The sequence below is a fragment of the Oncorhynchus kisutch genome, linkage group LG1 (genome assembly GCF_002021735.2).
Source record: "Oncorhynchus kisutch isolate 150728-3 linkage group LG1, Okis_V2, whole genome shotgun sequence".
NCBI classification, from domain to species: domain Eukaryota; kingdom Metazoa; phylum Chordata; class Actinopteri; order Salmoniformes; family Salmonidae; genus Oncorhynchus; species Oncorhynchus kisutch.
The window spans coordinates 17,007,030-17,026,458 of record NC_034174.2 but is presented as its reverse complement, the minus strand read 5'-3'; the positions used below and the strand labels follow the sequence as shown (position 1 = coordinate 17,026,458).

At 40.3% G+C, this 19,429-nt stretch overlaps 1 protein-coding gene, 1 long non-coding RNA gene and 1 pseudogene across 8 annotated transcripts; 2 read left to right on the top strand and 1 right to left on the bottom strand.

Annotated features, from left to right (window-relative positions):
- The first annotated feature begins 339 nt into the window (after window positions 1-339).
- On the top strand, window positions 340-5,728 carry LOC109910272 (epithelial membrane protein 3). 2 transcript variants are annotated; one of them, XM_020509448.2, is made up of 5 exons: window positions 340-467; window positions 1,159-1,275; window positions 1,765-1,867; window positions 4,441-4,581; window positions 4,770-5,728. In XM_020509448.2, exons 2-5 carry the CDS (start codon window positions 1,198-1,200, stop codon window positions 4,943-4,945), a joined length of 498 nt encoding a protein of 165 aa, XP_020365037.1. In that variant the 5' UTR covers window positions 340-467; window positions 1,159-1,197; the 3' UTR covers window positions 4,946-5,728. The 2 variants fall into 2 exon arrangements, with proteins under 2 accessions (XP_020365037.1, XP_020365114.1); XM_020509525.2 differs by having other exon boundaries at window positions 349-467; window positions 1,144-1,275.
- Window positions 5,729-8,162: 2,434 nt separating this feature from the next.
- Window positions 8,163-17,511, top strand: LOC109898391 (uncharacterized). 5 transcript variants are annotated; one of them, XR_004202720.1, is made up of 11 exons: window positions 8,189-8,301; window positions 10,325-10,371; window positions 10,447-10,498; window positions 11,479-12,048; window positions 12,223-12,332; window positions 13,963-14,095; window positions 14,273-14,559; window positions 15,388-15,510; window positions 16,089-16,206; window positions 16,293-16,339; window positions 16,649-17,511. It is a non-coding gene; the product is annotated as an uncharacterized LOC109898391 (long non-coding RNA). The 5 variants fall into 5 exon arrangements; XR_004202729.1 differs by lacking the exon at window positions 15,388-15,510 and having other exon boundaries at window positions 8,163-8,301; window positions 10,322-10,371; XR_004202734.1 differs by having other exon boundaries at window positions 8,193-8,301; window positions 11,479-11,858; window positions 12,020-12,048; window positions 14,273-16,206.
- Window positions 16,406-19,429, bottom strand: LOC109898382 (phosphopantothenate--cysteine ligase-like; annotated as a pseudogene). The gene is made up of 4 exons (XR_002256349.2): window positions 19,349-19,429; window positions 18,589-18,969; window positions 18,378-18,481; window positions 16,406-18,302 (listed from the first exon to the last, which is right to left on the bottom strand). The product of XR_002256349.2 is annotated as a phosphopantothenate--cysteine ligase-like (transcript).

Below are 19,429 nucleotides of genomic sequence, written 5' to 3'. Positions count from 1 at the left end.
CACTTTACATGTTGCGTTTATATTTTTGTTCAGTGTATATTCCATATTTCTAATCTTTCAATTTTCTGCAGGGTTATGGATCTGGTCTAAAATGAGGTATTAATGATTCCAAGATGTACTGTATATATATCATGCAGATTTCAAGTGTAATGTTTACAACATGTCCTTTTTCATGTGGTTGACTCTGTTTGTGACTTTGGGTGGGTCCAGTCCAGTGAGTTGTCAGTAGTCATTTTTTGTCTGTTGTCCGGACTGTAGACTGGGTAGAGGAAATAGATGTTGAGAACTCCCCCTATATCCCACTCTGCATTCCAACCCCTGTCTTTATCTCAGCTTTGGAGATAGTGTGGGAGTAGAGGAAGAGTAAAGGGGAGGAGTGGCGTCTGAGAAAAGCAGGGGCGGCAGAGGAGAGAGGGGTACTGAGGGTTACAGAACCAGTCATAGTTCCCCAGGAACTGAAATTTAAGGTAAGTTACAATATCAAAGATGTGAAAAGTACTTGGAACTTTTGAGTAAGCTTTGGTTACAATGTTATCTAGAGGATTGAAATATTTGTTATGGTTTGGAATGAACAGTGTGTATGGAATTCAAGACAAATATGCCATACTGTATACAAACATTATTATGTGTGTATTAAAATAGATTATTTGAGAATCAGTGAAAGTAACTAATGAAATATACATGTTTTGTTATTCTCAATCTAGAGTGTTGTTAGAGTCAATATATTTTGTTGTCACTCAAGAGTTCTCCCTCATACTATGCTCAGTCCTCATGTTTGCTCCTTTTAGTACCAGGTACCACAAACAGTACAGTTTTCTCATCTGTGAAAAAGCCTAATGCAAACCAGATGAAGAATGTGATGAGACACATACCTTTTTAGAATACTCATGATCCTTCTAATGGATTAAAATCTCACTCTTGTTGTTTCACACAAGGAAAATGGAGTTGCTTAGATTTAGAGGAGAAGAACAGTGCAGTCTGCCCTATTCTGGAACTGAATATAACATAATAATAAATGCCATTTAGCAGATGCTTTTAGCCAAAGTGACTTACAGTCGTGTGTGCAAACATGTTCCATGTGGGTGGCCACAGTGGATATCAAACCCACAATACTGGTGTTGAAAGTTTCCACTGTCTCAAAAGTCTGTCTGTGTCCAGGACACCTGAGTGTGGCCTCAGTGGAAGCTCCCAGCCATCATGGTTCTTCTGCTCATGTCTGTGACTGTGCTTCATCTTTTCACTCTGGCCATGCTGTTCATCGCCACCATGGAGAAGGTGAGACACTCTCCACTGTTAGCCAATCTGTCTCTGTGGCACTCCCTTTCCTGACTTATTTTAATTTTATTTAACCTTTATTTAACTATGCAAGTCAGTTAAGGACAAATTCTTATTTACAATGACGGCCTTTACAATGACGTATCAAAGTCTGAGAAGAGAAACGACAACCATGTTGAATATCAACATACTGATAACACTATGGTGCTTTAAGAAAACCCCAGCTGACCTTATAAAATATGAAGGAATTAGATTTATGGATATTTTATTACTTCGAAAGCTCTGGTGGAATCCCACAGTGGGGACCCAGTTTTATGGTTTGGTCAGAATGTAACCTGTCTCTCTCTAGTTCTGGTGGGTTTGGTCAGATTGCCATGCACACAGAACCTGCCAGCTGAATGTAACCTGTCTCTCTCTAGTTCTGGTGGGTTTGGTCAGATTGCCATGCACACAGAACCTGCCAGCTGAATGTAACCTGTCTCTCTCTAGTTCTGGTGGATTTGGTCCGATGCTGAAATCACAGACCTCTGGTCTAACTGCATTCACGACAACGCAACGGGAAACTGGCTGTGTGCTGCCTCTAATGAAAATGGTAAATCAAGTGGAAAATGTTTTTTTTTTTATGATACGTATCTAGTCTACTTAGATTGAGGATCTCTCTTTTTAGAACCTTAGATTATTCTGTCTGTTTATGCCTATACAGTGGGGCAAAAAAGTATTTAGTCAGCCACCAATTGTGCAAGTTCTCCCACTTAAAAAGATGAGAGAGGCCTGTAATTTTCATCATAGGTACACTTCAACTATGACAGACACATTGAGAAAAAAAATCCAGAAAATCACATTGTAAGATTTTTAATGAATTTATTTGCAAATCATGGTGGAAAATAAGTATTTGGTCACCTACAAACAAGCAAGATTTCTGGCTCTCACAGACCTGTAACTTCTTTTTAAGAGGTCCTCCACTCGTTACCTGTATTAATGGTACCTGTTTGAACTTGTTATCAGTATAAAAGACACCTGTCGACAACCTCAAACAGTCACACTCCAAACTCCACTATGGCCAAGACCAAAGAGCTGTCAAAGGACACCAGAAACAAAATTGCAGACCTGCACCAGGCTGGGAAGACTGAATCTGCAATAGGTAAGCAGCTTGGTTTGAAGAAATCAACTGTGGGAGCAATTATTAGGAAATGGAAGACATACAAGATCACTGATAATCTCCCTCGATCTGGGGCTCCACACAAGATCTCACCCCGTGGGGTCAAAATGATCCCAAGAATGGTGAGCAAAAATCCCAGAACCACACCACGGGGGGACCTAGTGAATGACCTGCACAGAGCTGGGACCAAAGTAACAAAGCCTACCATCAGTAACGCACTACACCGCCAGGGACTCAAATCCTGCAGTGCCAGACGTGTCCCCCTGCTTAAGCCAGTACATGTCCAGGCCCGTCTGAAGTTTTCTAGAGACCATTTGGATGATCCAGAAGAAGATTGGGAGAATGTCATATGGTCAGATGAAACCAAAATATAACTTTTTGGTAAAAACTCAACTCGTCGTGTTTGGAGGACAAAGAATGCTGAGTTGCATCCAAAGAACACCATACCTACTGTGAAGCATGGGGGTGGAAACATCATGCTTTGGGGCTGTTTTTCTGCAAAGGGACCAGGACGACTGATCCGTGTAAAGGAAAGAATGAATGGGGCCATGTATCATGAGATTTTGAGTGAAAACCTCAACCTCAACCTTCCATCAGCAAGGGCATTGAAGATGAAACGTGGCTGGGTCTTTCAGCATGACAATGATCCCAAACACAGCACCCGGGCAACTAAGGAGTGTGGCTTCGTAAGAAGCATTTCAAGGTCCTGGAGTGGCCTAGCCAGTCTCCAGATCTCAACCCCATAGAAAATCTTTGGAGGGAGTTGAAAGTCTGTGTTGCCCAGCAACAGCCCCAAAACATCACTGCGCTAGAGGAGATCTGCATGGTGGAATGGGCCAAAATACCAGCAACAGTGTGTGAAATCCTTGTGAAGACTTACAGAAAACGTTTGACCTCTGTCATTGCCAACAAAGGGTATATAACAAAGTATTGAGATAAACTTTTGTTATTGACCAAATACTTATTTTCCACCATAATTTGCAAATAAATTCATAAAAAATCCTAAAATGTGATTTTCTGGATTTTTTTTCTCATTTTGTCTGTCATAGTTGAAGTGTAAAATTACAGGCCTCTCTCATCTTTTTAAGTGGGAGAACTTGCACAATTGGTGGCTGACTAAATACTTTTTTGCCCCACTGTATATGGTCATGTGGTTTTGTTTTCAATAAATCAAATCAAATTTTATTAGTCACATGCACATGCTTACTTACGAGCCCCTAACCAACAATACAGTTTAAAAAAGATATGGATAAGAATAAGAAATAAAAGTAACAAGTAATTAAAGAGAAGCAGTAAAATAACAATAGTGAGACTATATACAGGGTGGTACTGGTCAACGTGCGCGGGCAGCGGTTAGTTGAGGTAATATGTACATGTAGGTAGAGTTATTAAAGTGACTATGCATAGATGGTGACAACGGAGAGTAGCAGCAGTGTAAAAGACGGGGGGGGGGGCAATGCAAATAGTCTGGGTAGCCATTTGATAAGGTGTTCAGGAGTCTTATGGCTTGGGGGTAGAAGCTGTTTAGAAGCCTCTTGGACCTTGACTTGGCGCTTTGGTACCGCTTGTCGTGCGGTAGCAGAGAAAACAGTCTATGACTAGGGTGGCTGGAGTCTTTGACAATTTTTTGGGCCGTCCTCTGACACCGCCTGGTACAGAGGTCTGAGGATCCCTCCCAAATCTTTTCAGTCTCCTGGGGGGGAATAGGTTTTGTCGTGCCCTCTTCACGACTGTCTTGGTGTGCTTGGACCATGTTAGTTTGTTGGTGATGTGGACACCAAGGAACTTGAAGCTCTCAACCTGCTCCACTGCAGCCCCTTTGATGAGAATGGGTGTGTGTTCGGTCCTCTTTTTCCTGTAGTCCATAATCATCTCCTTTGTCTTGATCACGTTGAGAGGTTTCAGGTGTCTGACCTCCTCCCTATAGGCTGTATAGTCCTATTCAATGTGTCTGTGTGTTGATCCCAATGACATGGAGTCTCATTGTTCCTCTCTTGTTTCTCCAGACTGGCTGCAGGCGGTCCAGTCCCTGACTGTCCTCTCAGTGGTCTTTTCCTCTATCTCCTTCCTGGTCTTCCTGGGTCAGCTCTTCACCATGTCTAAAGGAGGGCTCTTCTATTTCACAGGCCTCTGTCAGGTTTTTGCAGGTACTGTACTAGACAAGAATTGACCAGTTTATGACACCCAGTTCTTTCATGTGTGTACTTACTGTATACTATTTGCGAGGTTTTATCTTTAACCTAGAGAAGTTCTTTGTTCATTTTTGTTATTGACACACGTTTATTCTCTAAAGAGCATTTACCCTCCCTGTCCCCTTTCTGCTCTGCTCCACCAGGTTTCACATCATTTGCCGCCTGTCTGATCTTCACATTCCACCGCAAGAAGATCCTGGACGACACCAGAGACCTGAGCATTGGCCACTTTGGCTACTGTTTCATTCTGGCCTGGTCCTGTGTACCGCTCTTGCTCTTCAGTGGAGTCCTGTATGTTCACCTGCGCAAGAGGCAGTGAACTAAGACATACATGAGCAGCATTATTCAGTATTACTCGGTATTGTTAGTCTATTATCACTTGACTGTACACTCTTAGAAACAGGGTTCCAAAAGGAATCTTCAGCTGTCTCCATAGGATAACCCTTTTTGGTTCCACTTAGAACCCTCTGTGGAATACGTTCTACATGGAACCCAAAAGGGTTCTACCTGGAACCAAAAATAGTTATTCAAAGGGTTCTACTATGGGGCCAGCTAGAACCCTTTTAGGTTCTAGATAGCACTCTTTGTCTAAAGTGTAGTGAACAACAGAGACACAATGTACAATGTCTTTATTTTATCTGTGTTAAATGTATATATGTATTGTGTACAAACAGTACTATTACTGTATCTGTGAAATACTTTAAATCGAGTCTTCATTTTATAGACTATTCTTTACTGTATGCAATATTGCTGCAGTTTGGGTTAATTCGGTCATTTCTGTGATGAAGTATTTGTTTGCATAAAATCTTCCTCGTGATCAGCAAGACATGGAATTAACTGGAGAGTGGCTGTCGTGCGTTCAATTCCCCTGTGAAATATTGTTTATCTTAATATGTAATACTCCTCACCACATGCCCATTGTGGAGCTCCAGTATGCCACACTATAATAAGCCCAGTAGGCTGTGCCAGAAATATGTTCTTTACATTTCAGAGACACTCCTGTGAAGGGGCAGTCATAGTTGGCCACCACATTATATTATCTTACTGTATAGATCATGTCAAATAGCATCAATCTCTAAATAAAAGTTACCCTCAGTAACAATCCACATCTCATGACATCATTTTTAGGATGGATGTTGGAACTTCGATGAGAGTCAAAAGCAGGTTTCAGGGGAGACAGAGGTCTGCCCCCCAGGAAGGCTTTACTAGGACAAGAAGTGTACACCAGTCAGTCGGTGGGAGTCTGACTCCAGTCCTGTTCCTGTGGCTTACAGACCTGGTTGTCTGGTTGGACCGGTCGGAGGACAGTCTCAAAAGACAGCTATGAATGAAAAGGTTCTCTTTCATCACCACATAATAGATACAGTAGGGATGGAAATATTACATACACTCTCTTAGGGAGACGCCCAAAAAGCCTTTATTGTGAAATAATATAGCCACACAGAATCTACAAGTTGGAACACAAGTTGACATGGGGATTTGAAAGTTGTCAGCTGTGCACTTCAGGGCAAACGGTGTAGATTATCTCGATGAGACAGGTTGTACAAGAAGGGGAAAATAAGATCATCTGTAACTAGTTGGAGGTAACCAGGCATGCTTGAGGGTATGAAGCATGAGTTGTGTCTCTCTTCTATCATAGCTGTCATTATTTCCATATGCTGACTATTTTCATAGTTTTTAGTGGCTAAATCTATTTAGTGATTATACAGTGCATTCGGAAAGTATTCGGACCCCTTGACTTTTTCCACATCTTGTTACGTTACAGCCTTTAAAAAAAAAATATTAACGTTTTTTTTCTCATCAATTTAGACACAATACCCCAAAATGTTTATTAATTTATAAAAAATAAATAAATAAAATGGAAATATAACATTTATAATGTTATTTATAATATATAATATAACAAATATAACATAAGAATTCAGACTTCAAATTGTATTTGTCACACTCGACGAATACAACAGGTAGACCTTACACTGAAATGGTTACAAGCTCTTAACCAACAATGCAGTTTAGAAAACTGTTAAGAAAGTATTTACTAAAAACATCTCAAGGATGATCAATGGAAACAGGATGCACCTGAGCTCAATTTTGAGTCTCATAGCGAAGGGTCTAAATGCTTATGTAAATAAGGTATTTCTTATGGTCTGTCATTTCTCTTTGCTTATTTGAGCTGTTCTTGCCATAATATGGACTTGGTCTTTTACCAAATAGGGCTATCTTCTGTATACCACCACTACTTTGTCACAACACAACTGATCAAAGCATTAAGACGGAAATAAATTTTACAAATGAGCTTTTAACAAGGCACACTTGTTAATTGAAATGCATTACATGTGACTACCTCATGAAGCTGGTTGAGAGAATGCCAAGAGTGTGCAAAGCTGTCATCAAGGCAAAGGGTGGATACTTTGAAGAATCTCAAATATATTTTGATTTGTTTGACACTTTTGGTTACTACATGATTCCATATGTGTTATTTCATAGTGTTGATGTCTTCACCATTATTCTATAATGTAGAAAATATTAAAAATAAATAAAAACCCTTGAATGAGTAGCTGTGTCCAAACTATTAACTGGTATGATCATATATTTAAAACCCATAAATGTGACAGACATTTTAAAATATATGATTATATATTTTAATAGCGTATATAAATCCCCCACCCATACAAAAAGTAATATTGTGGAAATGTATTTTCATCATGCAAAATGCACTTAGAACATGATTTTTTTTGTTCAATGCATTTCTTGATTTGAAAAGTATTCCAGAAAGGCGTATATTTAAAAACAATACACACGTAGAGATTCATTATTTTCTAATTGTATTTGGTGTTAGGTAACATAATCATTTTTTAAATGTAATATATTGTTATTTATATTTTATTGTAAGTGCAAAATTGTCCTCTGTATTGGTCATTGGGACGTACATATATAAAAAGTACATTACAGTCAGTGAGTTGGTGAAAAACATAGTTGCGGCATCCAGGTGCCCACGACAGAAGACATTTCTTGACAAGCTCTTATTTAAAAAAAAAAATGCATTACTATAGCATTTTTGTATGTTCTCAATAGTCATGTACTTGAAATTGTATAAATTAACCAATTCGGCACATTTGGGCAAACTCCTGGCAGACTCCCATAGGGCAGCGCACAATTTTCCCAGCGTCGTCTGGGTTTGGCCGGGGCAGGCCATCATTGTAAATAACAATTTGTTCTTATCTGACTTGCCTAGCTAAATAAAGGTTAAATAAAAAAAATCTTAAAAAAAAACTTGTTACAAAATATTGTGATGTAATTATTCCCCGTGTCAGTCTGAAGCTGTGCAGACACATTGCTGCCATCTTGTGGACAAAATATAACTCAATATATGGCCTTTCTCTTTTTTTTTGCATTTCAAAGATGTTGGAACAAAAACATTAAATGGAAAACACATTTTTTTGGTTTGTATTATATTTTAACTGATCTAATGTGTTATATTCTCCTACATTAATTTCACATTTCCACGAACTTCAAAGTGTTTCCTATCAAATGGTATCGAGAATATGCCTGTCCTTACTTCAGGTCCTTACTTCCGGTCCAGGTGTATCGATATATTATGCGTGTATTCACGTTTGGAACGGCACATTTCAAACCAATTTAAAAGGTTCTACTTAACATGGTTCGAGCACTAAGGTAGGTTAGCTAGATTTAATTGTATGAACAGTTAACTTTAGTTCAAGGTCGATATAGTAGCTAAACGTTTTACCTTTGAATTGCCACAGGAAATGGCAGGATTGTAGCTCTAGTTTAGATCAATTTATTCTCAGTTGTGCCTTGCAAGTGCTTCGCCAACTGATCTATATTTTGTTCGCTACACTCGCATTAACATCTGCTAATCATGTGTATGTGACCAATACAATTTTATTTGTATTAATGTGGATATAAGCATTTCGCTACACCCGTAATAACGTCTGCTCTATGTGTGTGCGACCAATACAATTTGATTAGAATAAAATGTGATTTGATTCGGAGTGGATTAAACTCGGATGGAAGGATTGCATTGTTTGACCTGGCTAAAATGTGACAATTTTTGCTCTTGCTCCGCTCAGAAGCAAACGCGCTCCAAATGTGAAGGAACAGTATGACAAAGATGACCCTGAAGCGTACGAAGACATGTCTGTCCTAGATAAGATACAATATGTTATCTGTAGATGTAATGGAGATGCCTGTGTGAACAGAATTATGATTACTTTCATATCATAGCCATCAACATCTGCACAAAGTTGATTGTCAACAATGATTAGATGGAGTGGAGTGCGTCCTTTACTTGACCGATAGTTGTCATTGTTGCTTTAGACCAGTGGTCACCAACCGGTCCGTCGCAATCAACTGGTCGATCTTCAAGGCTTTCCTAGTCGATCACCAAACATTTCTTTAGAAAAGCCAAAGGCTTTTGCGCTCGTATTTGTATGCTATTCGTGTTGCGCTGTTGGATTCTGCACTTGATTCAGAAGCCCTGCACACCGGGTATGGCAAAGTGTTCCCATTTTAAACCATTTAATTTGTCTGAGAAGACTAATTCTGCCTGCAGACGGACGGAGAGATCTGTGGCTAAATCGAGTTCGCCTACTGTGCTAGCCAATCGGATAGCTCAAGTCACCGTTCCTACAGTTTCCAATACCTCCGCCACAGAAAAGTTTGATACTAGACCAGGGGAGATTTCACAACTTTTAAAACCATGACCAGAGAGACTGTCAAAGAATACAGCCAAGAGCTGCTGTTTTTACGAGTGAGTTAATTTCTTACGTTTTTATTCTACACTGTTAACTGTTTTTATTGAACACTTACAAAACACAAAATGCCCTATTAGATAGTCCTTCGTTTTTATTATTATTAGAATCTCATCCTGTGTGGCTCAGTTGGTAGAGTATTGCGCTTGCAACGCCAGGGTTCGATTTCCACAGGGGACCAATATGAGAAACTGTATGAACTCACTACTGTAAGTCGATTAATATATAAATGTCTGCTAAATGAATAAAATGAATGTCTAAATGTAATATTGAGGAATATTTCACTATCTTATCTTAGGTCATAAGAACAACATGCATTTGTGCAGTGCAACTCAAGTTTTGGTATCAGTGTCACTGGATGAAAGGAATGATAGAGCAGGGACAGTGAGAGATGGACCCTCTACTGCTCTCTCCGTTCAGACTTTAGACTTCAGTGCGTTCAAGACAACTGGGAACTCTGGGGAAGACAACTGGGAACTCTGGGGAAGAAAACCAGATCCAACCGAGAAATTGTTTTAAATGGTTATCCAACACGGAATTCGAAGGTGGAAACTCTGGCCTCTTTCTAGAGCTCAGACTTTCAGACTTAAAAAATTACTGACATCATGATTTGGCAGCATTTATTTAACTGGGATTCCCAGTTGTCTTGAAAACACCATGACCATCAGATGCATCAGTCCAGTAAAATAAAAAAGCAACTTATTTCAATTTATGCTCAGCTGTGCCTTGCAAGTGCTCCACCAACTGATCTATTTTGCTGGAGTCAAAGCTCGAGTTTTGAAATCTAATATGGTCTGAGAACAATATTGGCGTTATAGGCATATAGCCAATATGCTGTGGAAATGTAGGCTATTAGGCCTACTGCACAAACCTTATTTCTACAATGTTTTATTCATTTAATCTATTTTTTTTTATCTGACCAGCAGATCTCAGCTTGCTTTTTGACTGCAAAAGGGATCTTGACTCAAAAAAGGTTGGTGACCACTGCTTTAGACCAATTTCAAGTTTCCATTCAATCTCCTCTCAATTTACAATCTTTTCAAAAAAGGTCCTCACAGTATATGAAGGACAAGTTTGAGTCCCATGATGCCAAAATCTCGGTGAGTCTATTTGCATAGTTAAACTTCTTTGCTGAAATCTTTGAGCCCTACTCAGTGAGTCTTATTGTTGTTTCTCTTTGCCACTATAGAAACTCATGGCATGTGGTGTTCAGATGGACAGTGACCACATCTTGAAGAGCATAGTTAGAACTACACATTTCTGATTATTCCCCATTTAGCGCTATCATCATAGTTATACAACAAGTAATTGCATACTTTTCAGGATCAGTAAACATCAATTGATCATTTATTTTCATATACAGTGGGTCAAAAAAGTATTTAGTCAGCCACCAATTGTGCAAGTTTTCCCACTTAAAAAGATGAAAACCTTGAAGACTTACAGAAAATGTTTGACCTCTGTCATTGCCAACAAAGGGTATATAATGAGGTATTGAGATAGTCAATAACACAAGTTTAAATACTTATTTTCCACCATCATTTGCAAATAAATTCATTAAAAATCCTACAATGTGATTTTCAGGATTTTTTTCTCAATGTCTGTCATAGTTGAAGTGAACCTATGATGAAAATTACAGGCCTCATCTTTTTAAGTGGGAGAACTTGCACAAAGGGTGGCTTTTTTGCCCCACTGTACGTGAGGGTAGCCTATATATTTGTCACCTGTCATTAAATTAAGCATGCTTCATCAGAGATTAAGCTTTAATCTCAAGTCTTCGTCATGGTAAAGTTGTCAGTTGGACTACTGTTATCACCACTAGATGGCAAGTAAATCAAATACATAGCCATCTAGTTCATCCCCTGAAAGATTGATTGTTAACTAGCCATTGATGTGATCTGTTATTAGCTAGCTAGCCAATTTGACGTGTTCCATCAATCATAATTGATATAGTGATGACATCAACATTTATGAAATAACACAAGGCATGTTAAACAAATCAAAATATATTTTAGATTATTTAAAGTAGCCACCCTTTTGCCTTGATGACAGCTTTGCACACTCTTGTCATTCTCTCAACCAGCTTCACCAGGAATGCTTTTTCAACAGTCTTGAATGAGTAACCACATATGCTGAGAACTTGTTGGCTGCTTTTCCTTCACTCTGCGGTCCAACTCATCCCAAACCATCTCAATTGGGTTGAGGTCGGGTGATTGTGGAGGCCATGTCATCTGATGCAGCACTCCATCACTCTCCTTCTTACACAGCCTGGAGGTGTGTTGGGTCATTGTCCTGTTGAAAAACAAATGATAGTCCCACTAAGCGCAAACCGGATGGGATGGCGTATCGCTGCAGAATGCTGTGGTAGCCATGCTGGTTAAGTGTGCCTTCAAATCTAAATAAACCACAAACATTGTCACCAGCAAAGCAGCCCCACACAATCACACCTCTCAATGCTTCAAGGTGGGAACCACATCATCCATTCACCTACTCTGCGTCTCACAAAGACACAGTGTTTGGAACCAAAAATCAGACCAAATGACAGATTTCCACTGGTCTAATGTCCATTGCTTGACATCTTAAATGTGGTGTCTTCTCTCCAATGACATGGCATGGGGAAACAGGAAGAAGATGTTTTCTGATTATGTGGGAAGTGAGTATTTTCCATTTAGTCAATTCATACTATTGAGACCATTACCTGTATTCTACTATGATTCCCAGTGAGTTGAATTTTGAACCTGTCTGGAGAATAGAGGTTATAGTCTGGTATAGAGGTCATAGACGAAGGCTGTTTCCTTGAAACCACTAAACTACTTTGTTGTTGCAGAGGGAAAATCTCAGCAAGAAGTGGAGGCAGAGGATGAAGAAGCTAAGAATATTCAGAGACAATTGGCTGTCTATCTTAGTGAGGAGGACTATGATCTAAACCTTCTTCAGGTATACATTATCAGCAATTAAGTATACAGTTGAAGTCTGAAGTTTACATACACCTTAACCGATACATTTAAACTCAGTTTTTCACAATTCCTGATATTTAATCCTAGTAAAAATTCTCTGTTTTAGGTCAGTTAAGATCACCACTTTATTTTAAGAAAGTGAAATGTCAGAAATAATAGTGGAGTGATTTTATTTGAGCTTTTATTTCTTTCATCACATTCCCAGTGGGTCAGAAGTTTACATACACTCAATTAGTATTTGGTATTATTGCCTTTAAATTGTTTAACTTGGGTAAAACATGTCGGGTTGCCTTCCACAAGCTTCCCATAATAATTTGGGTGTATTTTGGCCCATTCCGTCTGACAGAGCTGGTGTAACTGAGTCAGGTCAGGGCTTTGTGATTGCCACTCCAGTTACCTTGACTTTGTTGTCCTTGAGCCATTTTGCCACAACTTTGGAAGTATGCTTGGGGTCATTGTCCATTTGGAAGACCCATTTGCGACCAAGCTTTAACTTTAACTGATGTCTTGAGATGTTGCTTCATTATATCCACATAATTTTTCTTCATCATGATGCCGTCTATTTTGTGAAGTGCACCAGTCCTCCTGCTGCAAAGCACCCCCACAACATGATGCTGCCACCCCCTTGCCTCAAGGTTGGGATGGTGTTCTTCGGCTTGCAAGCCTCCCCCTTTTTCCTCTAAACATAACGATGGTCATTATGGCAAAACAGTTTTATTTTTGTCTCATCAGACCAGAGGACATTTCTCCAAAAAGTACGATCTTTGTCCCCATGTGCAGTTGCAAACCGTAGTCTGGCTTGTTTAAATGGCGGTTTTGGAGCAGTCCTCTTCCTTCCTGAGCAGCCTTTCAGGTTATGTCGATATAGGACAAATTTTTACTATGGATATAACTACTTTTGTACCTGTTTCCTCCAGCATCTTCACAGGGTTCTTTGCTGTTGTTCTGGGATTGATTCAAATTTTTCGCACCAGAGAATTCGTCTCCTTCCTGAGCGGTATGATGGCTGCGTGGTCCCGTGTTTATACTTGCGTACTTTTGTTTGTACAGATGAACGTGGTACCTTCAGGTGTTTGGAAATTGCTCCCAAGGATGAACTAGACTTATTTTTCTGAGGTCTTGGCTGATTTCTTTTGATGTTCCCATGATGTCAAGCAAATAGGCACTGAGTTTGAAGGTAGGCCTTGAAATACATCCACAGGTGTACCTCCAATTGACTCTGGCTAATTGACATAATTTATCAGAAGCTTGTAAAGCCATTACATTTTCTGGAATTTTCCAAGCCATTTAAAGGTACAGTCAACTTAGTGTATGTAAACTTCTGACCCAATTGAATTTTGATACAGTGAAATAATCTGTCTGTAAACAATTGTTGGAAAAATTACTTGGGTCATGCACAAAGTAGATGTCCTAACCGACTTGCCTAACCTATAGTTTGTTAACAAGAAATTTGTGGAGTGGTTGAAAAACGAGGTTTAATGACTCCAACCTAAGTGTATGTAAACCTCCGACTTCAATTGTACATACTTGAGCCTCTAGCTCTATCAAAGCAAGAAACAGCATTTCACTGTTGTCCTCAGTGTCTGTCTATCTCTGTCTGTCTGTCTAAGAGTTTGCTGTAGAGAATGGTGTGGAGAGGGAGAGGATTGTTAAGGACCTGAAGCAGATGTCCCAGGAGAGAATTAGCTGCTGAGGAAGGAATCACCAGAGCTATCGGAGCTCATTCAGGACTTGAAGTCCAAGGTATGATAAACACAACATCACTACTACTGTATGTTCGGCAGAAAAAGAAACGGACAGTGTAAACCACAATGTTGTTGAACCTGTAACAAGAGTTACAGTATGTTGGTGTTACAGTTACTAATGGTGTTGAGTGGTAATGTCGTACTGTTTCCCGATGGTGTTTTGTGCACTTGGCAGAGCTGAATGACGAGCTACAGGCCCTTTTGGAAATGGTCAAAGATGGACGCATCCCACCGGGAAAGGGTGCCAACTACCTTAAGACCAAACAGCAGCTTTATCTAAATTAAGTATATATTTGATTTGTAACATAAATTGCATAAACAATGCCATTGAGAATGGACTCACTTATTGTTGTTTCTCTCCTGAGTTACTGCACAAACATCAGTTTCTACCTCATCCTGAAAGCAAAGCATATTCCCGCACACAACCACCCAGTGATTGAAAGACTGCTTATTTACAGGAATGTGAGTAGATGCATTGTCATTTTGCTTATGATTGATAAAATGTTCAGGCCTATATCAATGTTTCTTGGTCGCATACACAGATTTGCAGGTGCAGTGTTTCTAGCTCCAACAGTACAGGAATACCTAGCAATAAAAAAAACTATACACAAAATCCAGATTCGTATTATATCAGAACAAGCAATGCCAAAGACTGAAATATAAATACTCTGTGGCCAGTTTATTAGATACACCCATCTAGTACTGGGTCGGACCAAGCGGTGCCTCCAGAACAGCCTGAATTCTCAGGGGCATGGAAACATGTTCAATTGGTATCAAGGGACCTAACGTGTGCCAGGAAAATATTTCCCACACTACCGCCACCAGCCTGTAAGATTCTTGCCATTCTCCTTCGACCTCTCATCAGCGAGCTGTTTTCGCACACACGACTGCCACTGGCCGGATGTTTTTGTGTTTGCTGCACCATTCTCTGTAAACCCTAGACACTGTTGTGTGTGAAAATCCCCCGAAGGCTGGCCGTTTCTGAGATACAGACGATCATACCACGCTCAAAGTTGCTTCTGTCACTGGTTTTGCCCATTTTAATGTTCATTCGAACAGTAACTGAATGCTTCGATGCCTGTCTGCCTGCTTTGTATAGCAATCCACGGCCAGCAGTCTTTCAACTGTCTGGAGGAGCGAATCATTTTTGGGAACAGGGTGGTGTACCTAATAAACTGGCAGTTGAGTGTATATACATGGAATGTAGTCAACATATACAGTGCTTGTCATATAGTTAGTATGAGTCAGATTGTGTCCTATAATAATTGGGTCCTCTGACTGTCCCTGCAGCTGATAAATGACATGGGTGAGGTAGATGCTTGGCTTGCCCCACAGCTGCGCCAGTTGCTCTCTGCAGGCCAGAATGAGATGGCTGCTATGAAGCCAGGGAGTAGCAAGCAGATCACCAACAACGTGAGAAATGAGTATGATGGTGATCCATTGGGTGATGTTGGCATACTTCAGGATTTTGGCAACGAGGCCCTTTATCTACTTCAGTCAGATGAACTCATGTTTACCATTTTTGTGTCTGAGTGCAGTTTGAGTGAAGTTGCTAACTGGTGTTAGCACAATGACTGGAAGTCTGAGTATCTGTTAGTGTGCTAGTAGATACCCATGGACTTCATTGTGCTTATGCTTGTTAGGTGGTTCCATGAGCCACTGCTAACTTCCTTCATACTGTACACTGAGACATAGCATTTCTATCTATGATTTAATTTGACTCTGGGGAAGTAGATAAATGGTCTCATTGCCAAAATCCCAAAGTATCCCTTTAAAGGTATACTCAGCAATATGATGAAGATGCACAAAGTAAGCATTGAAGCGTGCGGCTAAACTTCTCAGCTGTTTTGGTCCTATTGCTACCACGCAGACCCATGCACAGATACTGTGTGAGAGGGATATCACACTCATCGCAATATCTGAAGTGCTGCTCGTGGCAATGTAAGTTTGCTGAGTCTACATCTAAGCTGGATTGGTCCCTATGTTGTCAGATGTCTGAAGAGGCTGGGGCTGAACCATCATACTGACTTGGATGAAGAGGCTGCCCTGCACTTCTACAGAGGAATGGAGAGGCTGAAACTGAATAGGACCTACAGGCTGAGGTGAAGGGTGAGTGTTACCAGGTACATTTAAACAAGTTCAGAGTAGGAATGAGATGGGCAGGGCTTGATGGGAGGTCTATTTCTTCGTTGCAGATGAAGAGGAGTTGGATCCAGATACCAAGAGATGCATTACCCACCAGGTACAGTGTCTCACCCTCTTGAGTATTATCCTTTAAACATTTAGAAATTAGTTACACACACAAGTATACAGCAGTAATTATTTATTGTACAGCTTAGCCTTCATGTACAATATTAACTTTTTACCATGTCTCTTGTTTCCATACTCATTGTACAAAGCACAATATTAAGAAACCATTTTCACCCAGTACTTCAAATCATGACCGTCATCAGATTATTCTAGTACTTTATATGTTCGAGTATTCCCTTCCCGGTTTAAACCTTTTGTCTAATTTGTACATGCTGCTCGATCCTTTCCGCTAATGGCCAAGAACCAAGGGTTTACACCGAAGAGGAAGACTGACCGCAATCCCAGAGTCAAACAGAGAATTTCAGACGAGCCAAGACCGCATAAAGGGACCAGTTTGTAGACTACATTTGAAACTTGAAGTTGCAGTGTATAAAATGTATACAAATCCAATGTATGAGAAGTGTTTTGCAGGCATTACTTACACCTCCTGCAGGCACATCTTTCAGGACCTCTGAGGGGTATACTCCAAAGCAGAACCAATGAGTTAGCCAGCTTACTTTGATTAACAACCAGAAATAACTGTTGATTTTCTGAATCATTTAGAAAAATAAACTAAGGTTGAGTTAATTAGACCATAGCCCAATTCAAGCTTAGTTATTTATTAGTTCAGAATATTGAGGCAAGTTATCTGGCTAACTCCTTGATCCTGCTTTGTAGTGTGTATGCTGATATGATATACAGTATTTGATAGCAAAATTGACAACTTGTATAATTTAACTAGTGTCAATTATGGATCAAATTGAATTCCAAGTGTATTTAAAAAAAAAACCTACATTAAAATCTTGAATGTATTCCAGGTTCGTGAAGTCTGTTGTGAGGAGACAAGATACAGTGGAGAGCTGTCTGGTATTCGTGCTGGACTTCATATCAAACTCATAACCAAGTAAATTACACAATCACTGATAGCTAGCTGTATGGGGTGTCATGCCTTCAAGGAAGACTGTTCCCTCTGTGGAGTAGATTTGTGATTTGACCAGCACATAAAATACCAAAATACAGTTAAGGTTTAATGTTCCGAGTCTGTTACTTTACTGATGTACTCTGTCTGTGATATTACTCTGACAAACTGCTATGAGGTTAAGTCAATTCATTGGTTGGCATTATCATTCCACAACCAATATGTTGTAATCTGCCTTGTGACATAAGATGGTATGATACTTAAAGTTAAGGTGATCAAGGATTGTTTTTCTGTGATTATGTAAATATTAGATTTTTAAAGGCAGAGTGTGTACTGAAACCTACATATGCATGCACATGAATGTCTGATCTAGGACGGTGAATGCCCTGCAAGATAAAATAAAGATCCAAACTAGACAAGCATGAATTAAGATTTCAGAAGAAAGTAGAGCTAGTGCCCTGCCCCAGGGACTTGTACGACACGTTAGTGTGTTTCATCGGACCACCAAAGCCAGCCTTCACAGTAAGCAGCACAGTTAACTGGAGTGTATTCATTAGTCAAATTCTGTGAGAAGCTTTCTTACTCTAGGAAGAAAACATATCAAACGGGGAGGGACGTCCATGAATTTGTCCAGTTGTAACTTGTTTTTGTTGCATAACGTTTTCTGTTTGGAGTGAAGTTTCCATTGCAACTAATGAAAACACCTCTGGGGTCTCAGTCTTGTTGGGTTATGATTTGGCCGTGAGCTCTGGTCAGGTTACTGACAATACTGTCCTTGATCTCCACATCTTTGCTTGCTTCCTCATCCGTAAGTACTAGCTTGGCCTGAGTGTAAGGGGTCACCACCACTACATAACCTCGTCTGGTGTCCAGTACGCTGGCCACCACAGCCTGTTGTCCAGTGCCCGCCGAGCTCTGTCCAGCAGGATGGACGGGTCCATCTCCAGCTTGAAGGAAATCCCAAATGCGACATCTTGGGGACCATCTTCATACTGATCTATAGGACAGAAGAGGCTTGGCTTACAATGATAATGAGCATGTGCTTTTGTATTTGATGGCTTTCTTTACTCACCTGAAGTGGTCCATTGGAGGACTGGATTTTGTGCTCGGGCATTTTTGATGTTGGAATGTAAAAATCTGACACTGCTGCAGCCAAATAAAACATGGCCTTGGACCCTGAGAGGGGAGTGAACACCGAGTGCATGTTTAATATACCGGCACATGCATGTACTGTACACCCCGATAAGCCCTGCTACTACTTCTAGTTGAGTGTCAGTACCTACCTATGGGTCTGAGTGCCTGTGCTGCAGCTTTGAGGTGGTGCAGGTACTCCGACAGGGTGCTGAACTCCACAGGCAGAAGAAGCCGTGCCTCATTTACCGCCTGGTAACGCATCAGGACTGACATTCCAACACACACACACTCTTCACACTCTTCTATTGTCCAGCAGATTAATCCCAGAGTGAAGGGATATAAGGAGCGGTGTCTGTGCCGGAAGATCACAGCGTAGCCGGACTCTAGTAAGTACTATTGCTCAGCAAAAGTTGCCAAAAGTCTACCTTTTGACTTCCTCTACATGGAAGGGAAAACTCGTCAGACAGCTTCCCATCTCCAGTGAGGGTCCAGGGTTCTGCAATGCCTGGTCAAGCCAGGGAGACATACATCTACAAAACAAAAATGACATTGAAAAAGTATGTAAAACTTACGCATAGTGTGTAATTTGTGGGACAAATGTCGGAGTAAGGTGTGGGAGGAGCGGAGACATTGTTTTCAGAGTTACTTTTAAACGTTCTGGTAGGAATAGGATAATTGTGACCCTTAAACTTTTGACTCACTTTTGTCTACTAGCTACAACTTCAAACTACACTTTACAGCTGCTAACGTTAGCCATGCAAATTGTGCACTGGAATGCGGTTCACATTCGTTGTTACTAGGATGTTCATTGGCATGGGGAACGCACTTAAGATCACTCGGCTCGTGTTGCAGTTGTCAGTGAATTAGCTTAATATTTCAATGAATCTTATTAATAGAAACATTACTTACTTTTAAAGACACCGAGAGAAAGTCACTGATGACTGAGAAGTAGTGGTCGACTTCCTGATGATGTCTGGCGTGACGTCTTCT